This window comes from Oncorhynchus mykiss, chromosome 23 (genome assembly GCF_013265735.2).
Source record: "Oncorhynchus mykiss isolate Arlee chromosome 23, USDA_OmykA_1.1, whole genome shotgun sequence".
NCBI lineage: Eukaryota > Metazoa > Chordata > Actinopteri > Salmoniformes > Salmonidae > Oncorhynchus > Oncorhynchus mykiss.
This window is the reverse complement of record NC_048587.1, coordinates 62,560,582-62,573,480: the sequence shown is the minus strand read 5'-3', so window position 1 is coordinate 62,573,480 and position 12,899 is coordinate 62,560,582. Positions and strand designations below refer to the sequence as shown.

The 12,899-nt window shown below is 44.1% G+C and overlaps 1 protein-coding gene across 1 annotated transcript; it reads left to right on the top strand.

Annotated features, from left to right (window-relative positions):
* The first annotated feature begins 2,805 nt into the window (after positions 1 to 2,805).
* On the top strand, positions 2,806 to 12,803 carry LOC118936590 (malate dehydrogenase, cytoplasmic-like). Its single transcript, XM_036961018.1, has 10 exons — positions 2,806 to 2,952; positions 4,187 to 4,288; positions 4,983 to 5,079; positions 6,774 to 6,949; positions 10,306 to 10,428; positions 10,629 to 10,727; positions 10,840 to 10,917; positions 11,157 to 11,270; positions 11,564 to 11,653; positions 11,957 to 12,803. Exons 1-10 carry the CDS (start codon positions 2,950 to 2,952, stop codon positions 12,077 to 12,079), a joined length of 1,005 nt encoding a protein of 334 aa, XP_036816913.1. The 5' UTR covers positions 2,806 to 2,949; the 3' UTR covers positions 12,080 to 12,803.
* Positions 12,804 to 12,899: the final 96 nt, after the last annotated feature.

The following is a 12,899-nucleotide window of genomic DNA, read 5'->3' as shown; positions in this document are numbered from 1 at the left end:
CTTTTTTCCTGCCTGCCATCTTATCGACAACATTCCCTCCACAACACCCATGCACCTTTCTCTCTCTTATCACCTCAACCACTTCTCTCCCTCCTCCTCTTCCCTCCCTCCTCATCTTCTCTCCCTCCTCCTCTTCCCTCCCTCCTCATCTTCCCTCCCTCCTCCTCTTCCCTCCCTCCTCATCTTCTCTCCATCCTCCTCTTCCCTCCCTCCTCATCTTCCATCCCTCCTCCTCTTCCATCCCTCCTCCTCTTCCATCCCTCCTCCTCTTCCATCCCTCCTCATCTTCCATCCCTCCTCCTCTTCCATCCCTCTTCCTCTTCCATCCCTCCTCCTCTTCCATCCCTCCTCCTCTTCCCTCCCTCCTCATCTTCCATCCCTCCTCCTCTTCCATCCCTCCTCCTCTTCCCTCCCTCCTCATCTTCCATCCCTCCTCCTCTTCCATCCCTCCTCCTCTTCCATCCCTCCTCCTCTTCCATCCCTCCTCCTCTTCCATCCCTCCTCCTCTTCCCTCCCTCCTCCTGTTCCATCCCTCCTCCTCTTCCATCCCTCCTCCTCTTCCATCCCTCCTCCTCTTCCCTCCCTCCTCATCTTCCATCCCTCCTCCTCTTCCATCCCTCCTCTTCCATCCCTCCTCCTCTTCCATCCCTCCTCCTCTTCCATCCCTCCTCATCTTCCATCCCTCCTCTTCCATCCCTCCTCCTCTTCCATCCCTCCTCCTCTTCCATCCCTCCTCCTCTTCCATCCCTCCTCCTCTTCCATCCCTCCTCCTCTTCCCTCCCTCCTCATCTTCCCTCCCTCCTCATCTTCCATCCCTCCTCCTCTTCCATCCCTCCTCCTCTTCCCTCCCTCCTCCTCTTCCATCCCCCCTCCTCTTCCCTCCCTCCTCCTCTTCCCTCCCTCCTCCTCTTCCCTCCCTCCTCCTCTTCCCTCCCCCCTCCTCTTCCCTCCCTCCTCCTCTTCCCTCCCTCCCCATAGCCATTGGTTGCTCCATTAGTCGCTAGATAACGTCATGACGTAGTAGTTTTTTAAAGGTTTGTTTTAGGCTTATGCTGTCCCTGTCTCTCATACAATGATACATTCTCAAAAGTAAAACTAAATAGCAGTAGTGTGTATTCATGGATGCCAAGGGATGTCAGGCTTCCCCAAGAAATTGACCAAGAAATAATAATAATTTTTAAAAAAACGTATCTTTCATCTGTCTGTGTTTGATCATTTTCCTTAAATTTTAAAGATGCTGAATGTATCCCTCCAGGAAAAGCATCCGAGCGAGTGAAACAGTACCCCTCTTTCTCTGTATGTGTAGGCCATCTATCTGTCTCGTCAAAAAGAGTACCCTTAAAATATATATATATTTATAAAGCCAATCAGCGTTGAGGTAAACTGAGTAAGCTTGATTGTGCCCCTGAGTAGGCTAATGTTAACTAGCTGGCCTGGCACATCATTTCCCATGAAAGGAAGTTAGGCTAGCGTGCAAACATTTGAGCCAGGTAGACAACACAAAGTAAAAGCATGTACTGTATGACAGAGTCATGAAAGAGAGGAGGATGTTGAAATATTGAAGTTGAAATGGTGCTGGAATAGTGGAGGGCAGCTCCTGTTGCAGTAACTCTCCGTGGTTCTAAATCCATAGCTGTTGAGTGGTCCAAAACGGTCAAAAACATTAACTTGCTTTACCATACTGTAGTAGGTCACGTAGCTGTTTGTTTGTGTACTTCACCATACAGAGGTTGCTCACTGGTTTTGTGATGAAACAAAGGTGTGGTTGTATTTATTCTGCCACTGTGTCTTCTTATTGTCTCGGCCTTTAGGCCTGTATATCAGAGTGGCAAGGGATATTAACTAACAGGTTATAGACAAAACAACACAATTATCACAACACAATTATCTTAATTACCACAACACAATTATCTTAATTATCACAACACAATTATCTTAATTATAACAACACATGTAATACTGCTAAATGGAATGTTTGAAGGATAACAAAATTGAACTAATTAAAAGCACAGAAAAAAACAGATTCAAGTATATAATTTAAAAAATATATATTTAGTTTTGCTTTTATTATTTATCCCTTGGAGAGATGTGGTGTCATTTAACAACAAAGGAACCGATGTAATCTATTAACTTTACTCGCTGCTGCGGAGGGGAGAGGACGGAGAGGCTGGAGAGGACATAGAGGTGGGAGAAGGGGCGCAAGTGACACACGCAGCAGCCGGCGGAGGCGCATAGCTGAACTCAGCCGAGCGGGCACACACACAAACAGGGAAGTAGCTAAATCATCAAAAAGTCGCTGGGGTAGCCTTAAAAAGTAGCTAAATTTGTCGCTATACTCTGTTACCAATAAAAGCCGCTAGAGGGGAATGAAAACTCTCTAAATCTAACAACAAAGTCGCTAAATTGGCATCACTTGCTCCGACAACTTTGGCTAGCAGCGGAGCTCTATAAAAAATATACATAAAAATGATAGCTTTACAACAGAAGTTAAAGTATCCTTATTTCAACTGAATAAATCAATCAAATACAAATATGCAAGAGACAGTTTGGGACTTTTTGTAATTAGTAAATAAAAGGGGACTTTAAATGTTAGGACTGAATGATGGGTAAAGTAGTTATTTATTCCCCTGTCAACCTCATTAACTTTAAAAAGGTCAACGTACACAGCTGAAGCATACTGTACTGTCAAAGATGTGTAAAACTAACCCAGCGTGCTGTACTGTCTTTGGTACTATCACAGATAGAACAATGAGAGTTAGTTATACAAATATCTGGTACTACTGTCTTTGGCTGAAGGATTTCCGACTACATTTCCCGAGAGCCACCAGCTTTGCGGCGCATGCCTATAAACGATTTACTGGCCACCTCGTGACCACTCTGATTTCAAGAAATAGGGGTGACCTCTTGTTGCTAGAACAGTGGGAGAATAGTCCAAGCTACCATACAAAGATGGTAAGTAACAAACAAAAAAGTTGTATTAACTTTGTTTACGGAACTTTAGCTTTACTGAAATGATAAATGCACACACCTGCTATAGTAGTACGCGACAGCGGGGTGGCGTTTCGTTCGCTTGTTGCCAGCACCCAACGCTTGCTTCTGCAAGTAATTTAGCTAACCTAATTTATACAGTAGCTAGTTAGTTACCGGTAACCAACTTTTGTATCAATTTAAACATGTTTGTAAAACGACGTTTGATTGTGATATGATGTTTAAAGACAAGTTGGAAGGAGTACAGGCTCTAATTCCTTGTTGGCAATGTGCCAGTCAATTTGGCACATTATAGTATAATCTCATTTCGACAGTTGTGTAGTATGCACATGTGTCTACATTTATTTGACAAGGTCAAATTGGCAGAATGTGTTAATGTGGCCTAACGTTATCTAAGTAAGTTGTCTAATTATGGCATGCGACTTTCTCCCCAGCAAAATGCAATTGCTTGTTTTTGGACTCTACATTTGTGTGAAAGGGAAAAGGTTGAATTAATGGTGACAGTTTTCTACAGTATCTATAAATATCTCGTCTCAGATGGCTCGAGGAGTGAGTTCTATTTTTAATTTCACCGTGGCTTACCTCGTGAGTTAATAAATCCCCACTCCGACATTGTCCGGTCACGGATCCCATATGGAATATCATTGTTGAAGAGCGACAATTCTAAAACAGTTCTCTCTAGTATTGTCACTGACTGTCACTTTACGAGTGAACTCTTAGCCAATTCCTCAAAGGTATCCCACTCACCTCATTCCCATTTCATGTACACCTCATTTTTTTTTACCTGACTGTTGTTGACTGTTTTTCCTATACAAGCTCACTGATATTACATAACATTGATATTATTGTTAAACTTCCCAAATGGTTTCCCTAGCTGGATCATTTCCTCAAACTCCCAAGTAATGCCTGGTTCACCTCCAATATTTTAAAATGTGCCCCTGAAATTTCAGTGACGAGGACCAAAACATGTGTCAGTGCTTGGTTGTGTTCTTTTGTCAACAAATGGAAGAAAATGAACTGAAACGGGGACTTACTATCTGAACTTGTCCAAAAATAAATACACATTTGTGTTCCATTGTGAATCATTTTACTATAGGTTTTTAGGCTAATTCACTCTGGATAAGTGTCTAAATCATCTATGTGTAATGTGCCCTAATGAATAGGATCCAGATCTGTGTTTCTGTGTCTTGTGTTGCAGTCTGCTGAACCTGTTCGTGTTCTGGTGACCGGCGCTGCTGGGCAGATTGCCTACTCCTTGTTGTTTGGCATCGCCAAGGGAGATGTGTTCGGCAAAGATCAGGTAGAGGGAAGGAAGAAGCTTTGGCTTGACTTGCATTACGTAACATCCCAGCTGATCCTGTTAGGGGTTGTCTATATTGTCTGAAATTACACCCTATTCCCCATATAGTCCACTACTTACCCTATTTGCTCTGGTCAAAATGAGTGCACAATATAGGGAATAGGGTGCCATGTCAGATACCTCCTGTGTCAGTTAAATAAAATATAAAATCATGACTGATGGGCAACATGCAGCATCACACACTACCCCTTCAGTCACACAACCTGCAAAGCTTCACTCAAGGCAGGGTAGTAGTAGCCTAGTGGTTAAGAGCGTTGGACTAGTAACCGGAAGGTTGCAAGTTCACATCCCCGAGCTGACAAGGTACAAATCTGTCGTTCTGCCCCTGAACAGGCAGTTAACCCACTGTTCCTAGGCCGTCATTGAAAATAAGAATTTGTTCTTAACTGACTTGCCTAGTTAAATAAAGGTAAAATAAAAAAGGCGTGTCCTTGAATTGCCTGAAACAGAACCACTAGCATACAGCCTACTGGCAGGTACATAGACCTAACACTCCCTTCTAATAGTCATAACAAGCAGTGTTGTCAATGTAGTAATCATCATAATCATCACAATCAGTTAGCAATCTACCAGCCTGTAAGTCAACGGAAAGATCATTTATCTACTCCTGTCATTTCATGGTCTCTCCTCTCAGCCAATCACCCTGATCTTGCTGGACATCACCCCCATGTTGCCAGTCCTGGATGGCGTGGTCATGGAGCTGCAGGACTGTGCCCTCCCACTCCTCAGAGGTAAATCATGGGGCAGACAACACTCACTGTGTGAGTGACGTTGACGTGGCTTTGCTTTAGTTGTGAGGCACCAGTAGTATCTCCATCTCCATTGTGACTGGTATTTCTCTGTTGTCAATGGTGGTGTCCTTGCTTTGTTCTCACCTCGGCTGTGAGGCCCCAGTATTAACGCTCAGGGCTGCAAAGACAATGTTCTCTCTGTGTATGGTGTGTTGCAAAGACAATTTTCAATGTGGGGTGGGGGATGTCTATAGTGTGGTGACCCTGTGTCCCAACCAGATCTGGGTTCAAGCACTATTTAAATTCTTTCAAATATTTTTAAGGTGTTTGCCAGATCGGTGGGATTTTCAGAATTGCCAGAATCTCGCAGTATCCCTTTAAAGCAGTTAACTGGCAACAGTCTATGTCCCACAGACAACAGTAGCAGAACAAAGGGATCAATACAGGGTTTGCTAAAACTAACTGTAAAAGCAAATACGGTGTGACTGAGCTGATGAGAATGTAAGGTGTTGTGACAAAATGGGGATTGAAACAGGGAAAACCACACAGACAATGTACAGGAGAATGGGATGGGGAAACCACACAAGACAATGTACAGGAGAATGGGATGGGGAAACCACACAGACAATGTACAGGAGAATGGGATGGGGGAAACCACACTGACAATGTGATGGGTAAAACAAACCCAAGCCTTTGTTTCTCCATAGAGGCCACTTTCATTGTCAAGAGATCATGTCTGAAACATTGTGCTTGAAGGACTGAGCCTAATAAAGCACTCCTTAAAAACAACTTCCTGCCGTCCTCGATGATAATCACCCCCCCTTTTTGTTTCTATTTTTGCCTAAAATGACATTCTCAAATCTAACTGCCTGTAGCTCAGGACCTGAAGCAAGGATATGCATATTCTTGATACCATTTGAAAGGAAATACTTTGACGTTTGTGGAAATGTCAAAATAATGTAGGATAATATAACACATTAGATTTGGTTAAAGACAATACAAAGAAAAAAACATGCTGTTTTTGTACCATCTTTGAAATGCAAGACAAAGGCCATGTTTTATTCCAGCTCAGGTGCAATTTAGATTTTGGCCACTAGATGGCAGCGGTGTATGTGACGTTTTAGACTGATCCAATGAACATTGCATTGCTGGTCAAAATGTTGTATCAAGACTGCCCAAATGTGCCTAATTGGTTTATTAATACATTTAAGTTCATAACTGTGTGCTCTCCTCAAACAATAGCATGGTATTATTTCAGTAAAAGCTACTGTAAATTGAACAGTGCAGTTAGCGATTAACAAGATTTGAAGTTTTCTGCAAATATCAGATATGTCTGTCCTGGGAAATGTTCTTGTTACTTACAACCTCAGGCTAATCACATTAGCCTATGTTAGCTCAACCGTCCTGTAAGGGACCCACCGAGCCTGTAGAGCTTAATTAGACAACACTATAGTAAAACCTTAAACGATTAAGTGGTCTTTATTATCCAGTTTTTTCCTTCTGTTTGTTGGTCGTCCATGTGCTGCCCGTTGAACCAACCCTGGTCTGTTGTATTTTTGATTCGTCTAGTGGTCATTCCCACAAACAAGGAAAGAAACCTACAAGTGTCTTATAGTCCCTCCCTTTTCATGCTTCTTTTTTCTGACTACTTGATACTGACTGAACAAGCCCCTGTTTATTCCATCTGTTTTCAGAGGTCATCCCCACGGACAAGGAGGAGGTTGCCTTTAAGGACCTGGACGCTGCTATCCTGGTGGGCTCCATGCCCAGGAGAGAGGGTATGGAGAGGAAGGATCTGCTCAAGGCTAACGTGGCCATCTTCAAGAGCCAGGGTGCCGCGCTGGAGAAGTATGCCAAGAAAACTGTCAAGGTGAGATAATAGCCAGAGTCCAACAGACAGGGTTTGTTGTCTGTGTGGGGTGTCTGGTCACTGTCAATGTGTCCCTAAATGTCAATGCAGACTTAGCTGTCTGTCAACACTAGCAGGTACCCTGTGTTTGTGGTATAGTGTAAGCCATGTGTCCTTAGACATAGAGAGGACTCGTGATGCTGCACCTCAGAGCTGTTGAAATTCAGTTCATGTGTTGGGCTCTTAATTCCTATGGAAAGACTGGCCTTGAATGCTGTGTGTGTGTGTGTGCATTGTTTGTGGGTTTGTTTTGTGAGCGTGTGTTTTGATTTTTTAAAATCAAAACTGCCTGCCTGTCTTAACAGACCAGATAGAGGTGGGTTAGTGTTTCGGTCTGAAAGCTTAACATTGTAATCACCCTGGCTGGGTTCCATCCCAGGAGTTGGTCCACTTCTGTCTAGAAGCCTCATATTGTATCCACCCTGGCTGGGTTCCATCCCAGGAGTTGGTCCACTTCTGTCTAGAAGCCTCATATTGTATCCACCCTGGCTGGGTTCCATCCCAGGAGTTGGTCCACTTCTGTCTAGAAGCCTCATATTGTATCCACCCTGGCTGGGTTCCATCCCAGGAGTTGGTCCACTTCTGTCTAGAAGCCTCATATTGTATCCACCCTGGCTGGGTTCCATCCCAGGAGTTGGTCCACTTCTGTCTAGAAGCCTCTCATTGTATCCACCCTGGCTGGGTTCCATCCCAGCAGTCAAGGGAGACATTCTGATTCTCTCCTGCTCCCCAAGTGTGCACTTGGACACTCCCCTTCATGGATTTACAAAATAAATGGAGTGGTGTGAGGAAATGGTGGAAACTATAGAATTATGAGTCATTTTAATAGTAGAGAGTAGGAACTCCGCCAAGTACTGGAATGTCCCGACTAGTGCCGGTGGGTGTGTTGTGAGGAATATGGTGGAAACTATAGAATTATAATTAGTCATTTTAATAGTAGAGAGTAGGAACTCCGCCAAGTACTGGAATGTCCCGACTAGTGCCAGACGAACTGTGGGTGTGTTGTGAGGAGGCCTTTTGGCCTCGGGCACTGATCTAGCAACAGGTGTTGGGCTGTCACCCTGACGAGTGTGACTGCTTGTGTGTGTGCTGGCACTTGTCCTGCACACTTGTCATTTCTTCCCCAAGTGACCTTGTTGCAAAAATTGTACTTGTCTTCAGGCAGTGTGCAAGGCTGAAGCTGCCATGATAGAACGTCTTCAACCTTACACGCTGCCTGACTGTCTAGCATGGCTTCTTCAACCTTACACTCTGCCTGACTGTCTAGCATGGCGTCTTCAACCTTACTCTGCCTGCCTGACTGTCTAGCATGGCGTCTTCAACCTTACTCTGCCTGCCTGACTGTCTAGCATGGCGTCTTCAACCTTACTCTGCCTGCCTGACTGTCTAGCATGGCGTCTTCAACCTTACTCTGCCTGACTGTCTAGCATGGCGTCTTCAACCTTACACTCTGCCTGACTGTCTAGCATGGCGTCTTCAACCTTGCACTCTGCCTGACTGTCTAGCATGGCTTCAACCTTACACTCTGCCTGACTGTCTAGCATGGCGTCTTCTACATTACACGCTGCCTGACTGTCTAGCATGGCGTCTTCAACCTTACACTCTGCCTGACTGTCTAGCATGGCTTCTTCAACCTTACACTCTGCCTGACTGTCTAGCATGGCTTCTTCAACCTTACACTCTGCCTGACTGTCTAGCATGGTGTTTTCAACCTTACACTCTGCCTGACTGTCTAGCATGGTGTTTTCAACCTCACACTCTGCCTGACTGTCTAGCATGGCGTCTTCAACCTTACACTCTGCCTGACTGTCTAGCATGGCGTCTTCAACCTTACACTCTGCCTGACTGTCTAGCATGGCGTCTTCAACCTTACACTCTGCCTGACTGTCTAGCATGGCTTCTTCAACCTCACACTCTGCCTGACTGTCTAGCATGGTGTTTTCAACCTTGCCCGTCAGGCAGCGAGGCTTTGGGATTTTCCCTCTACACAGGTGGCTCCAGTTTCAAGTAACTTTAAAATATATTTTTACTACATGGTAATCAGACACTGCAATGCATGGCTATATTACATTGATAATGGACAAAACATTTAAGTTGGACTAAAAGTGCAAACTATTACTGTACATTTTATTACATAACAATGTATAGATATTTTTTTATATAACCAGGTAGGCTAGTTGAGAACAAGTTCTCATTTACAACTGCGACCTGGCCAAAATAACGCAAAGCAGTGTGAACAGACAACAACAGAGTTACACATGGAGTAAACAATAAACAAGCCAATAACACAATAAACAAGTCAATAACGTAGTAGAAAAAAAAAAATCTATATACAGTGTGTGTGCAAAAGGCATGAGGAGGTAAGGCAATAAATAGGCCATAGGAGTGAATAATTACAATTTAGCTGATTAACACTAGAGTGATAGATGAGCAGATGATGATGTGCAGGTAGAGATACTGGTGTGCAAAAGAGCAGAAAAGTAAATAAAATAAAAACAGTATGGGGATGAGGTAGGTACACTGGGTGGGCTATATACCGATGGACTAATCGCATGGTATGACCTCTTAGTCTCACGTTGCCTTCAACGTCTCATCACTCTGCTGTTAACTATTAGGGATAGCCTGGCCAACAGCCAGTGAAATTGCAGAGTGCCAAATTCAAAAACAGAAATACTCATAATAAAAATTCATAAAACATACAGGTGTTATACATCGGCTTAAAGAGAAACTTCTTGTTAATCCAACCACCGTGTTTTTCTTGGCGAAAAACAGCCATTTCAAAATAATAGCATTTCCTGGATGGATTTTCCTCAGGTCTTCGCCTGCCATATCAGTTCTGTTATACTCGCATACATAATTTTAAGTTTAGGAAACTAATGTTTTCTATCCAATACTAACATGCATATCCTACCTTCTGGGCCTGAGTAACTCAATTCTACCCCCGTTCCCAGAAAGGTTCAGTTAAAATGCGTAGTGCATCTCAATCTGCCTATGGCAGTCTTCCACATCTGCAGTCCTGTTTCAGACCATGAGACACTCTGAAAATAAGTCTTCTCACAAACAGCTGTAGCATCCAAACTGTTTGGAGACTCTCCGATGAGACTCGCAGGAACATGATGGGAGGTCTCAGTTTTGTTCTACAAGCCTGATGGGACTCGTCCTGTACCTTCTGTTTGTAGTATCTGAACCGTTTGGGCTACAAACTGACCCCAGTGGAAAGGGGAGATTCTCCCCATCACCATGGTGTTTTCTGTCTTGCTCTGTGTGTGTGTGGTTTACGACTGTTTCATAACATGGCCTCTCCTTGTCTCCGTCAGGTCCTGGTGGTAGGTAACCCAGCCAACACCAACTGTCTGATCGCAGCCAAGTCTGCCCCGTCCATCCCCAAAGAGAACTTCTCCTGCCTGACCCGTCTGGACCACAACCGAGCCCGTTCTCAGGTACCTGTGTGGAGAAGTGGGCTTAGTTCCCTTTAACCCCTTGAAGGAATAGTTACTCCAATCCCTGATGATGACTGAGTCTGTCTGTACTTGAACTGTAGTGGGTGTTTACGTTTCATTGGGGACAAATAGTGTGTGGATTATCTTAATAGAGGGTAATATCATCCTTACACAGCTCTCTTGCCTCCCTCCCCCACCAGGTTGCGATGCGCTGCGGCGTGCCAGCCACCCAGGTAAAGAACGTGATCATCTGGGGCAACCATTCGTCCACCCAGTACCCAGACGTTCACCACTGCAAGGTAATATATCATTTATCACAATGTTATGAAGTATTAGTATTCACTACTGCAAGGCATTACACTATGTGTAATATTATTTAACAATGTGTCATTGTTATTTTACTACACCAAGGTCAACATGGCGGGCAGCGACCTGGCCTGCTTCGACGTTGTTAAGGACGATGACTGGCTCAAAGGGGCCTTCATTTCTGTGAGTTTACTCTACTGTGAAACAAATGTTAATCTGGCTGTGTGAACTTTAACCCCCCCCTTCTCATTGGAGATGGTCCAAGGGAAAGTGACCTCTGACCTTCTCCATGTGTTTTGATAAGGGGAGAGGAATCCTGGAAAGATGAATTGAGACGGCTGAAGAAGACTATTGGAGTAGGGATGAGACATTTTGTAAAGGCATCGCTCTTCCTCCCTCTCCTCTTTCCCCCCCCCTCTCAGACAGTGCAGCAGAGGGGTGCTGCGGTTATCGCGGCCAGGAAGCTGTCCAGTGCCATGTCTGCAGCCAAGGCTATCTGTGATCACATGAGGGACATCTGGTCAGGCACTCCTGAGGTCAGCTAAGTGGGACAATTCTGTGGCTTTAAGATACAGATTTAGCATTAGTTTACCCTACCCAAATCTGCATTGTAACCATTTTAAGGCTATATTTAATAACTCCTAATCTATAGGGCACTCTACTGTTTAAAGTAAGGATGAATCTCAATTCTTCACCCTTCTCCCAGAATGTGCACTCCCACAATTCCAGACAGGCTCCTGAATGGCTCCTGAACGCAGTGTGGAGCAGCCTGTCTTTGGGTTAATGGCTCCTGAATGCAGCCCTAACCTCGGACCTCTTGTGTTTGCAGGGAGAGTTTGTCTCCATGGGTGTCTACTCCAGCAGTAACTCCTATGGTGTCGCTGAAGACCTCATCTACTCATTCCCTGTTCACATCAAGGTGAGACAGATCCATGACACTCTACTCTATACTCTCTATACTAAGGCTGCGTTTACATTGGCAGCACAATTCACAAAAAACAAATATTTTGCCCAATTATTGGCGAAAGATCTTATCTGATTGGGCGAAAGATCATAATTGTGCTCTAAGATCAGCTGTCATCACCACTTAACCAGAGAGCTCTGCTTCTATTGACTATAAACAGGTGCTGTAGTCTACGACCAACTACCTATTGCAGTGGGAAGTTGATCACTTTGGCCTATTATTCAATATACATTATTCTACTGTCTTTGTTATCCTCAGGACAAGCAGTGGAAGATTGTGGACGGGTTGGCCATCAACGACTTCTCCCGAGGCAAGATGGACGCCACGGCAGCCGAGCTGGTGGAGGAGAGGGACACCGCCGTCACCTTCCTCAGCGCTTGACTACGCTCCCAGCCACGGCAACCAACCCGGCAACAGCACTTGGACGCAGAACCCACACCTCCAGACTCACGTCTGTGATGCTGCGTTCACGTGCTACTCAGAACTTAGGAAACTCTGGAATATCAAACTTGGAAGATCCATATGAACGGTTTAACGTCATGTTTTACAGCACAAAAAAAAAATGTTAGACCTGAGTTTCTGGTCATTCTGATAGCACATGAACATGGCATGATACACTCACTGCTGCAGCTCTGTGTCCAAAACATTAATGTTACACACTTCTGAACAGGTTATCCCTGTTTGGATGGTTACCATGCTTACCATGGAATGGAGAATTGTTATGGGTAGTTACTATGACGACCATTGTTCGACTGTTAAATTGTTGCTCAGTCAGAACAATATAGTCCTTAGTGTTTCTAGATTTAACTTAATATTTTTGTGAAAACTCTTGGTTAAATTATTTACCCTCATCTTTTTGTTTTGTTTACTATTTGGCATTTTCCCATTATGATATTTGACAATCTGAATGTGATCACCACCTGTAATCCTACTATTTATAATCGTAGCAGGTGGTTATGGCATAGTCCTGCCACTGGGGGGTAGCACATTCTAATCTGTAAAACCCAGGACAGTAAAGTGTATCAATGGTTAATTATGTTTCAAACCTCTGGATATTATCTCCCTGGACTCACTCCTGACGAAACAATAAAACATTTATCCTCAACTGATTCAGTAAATTTCACAATTTCTGCACAAATCAACATTTTATTAGTCCTATGAATAGTGTAGCTAGCCACAGTATAATGACGTGCTAGCTTGC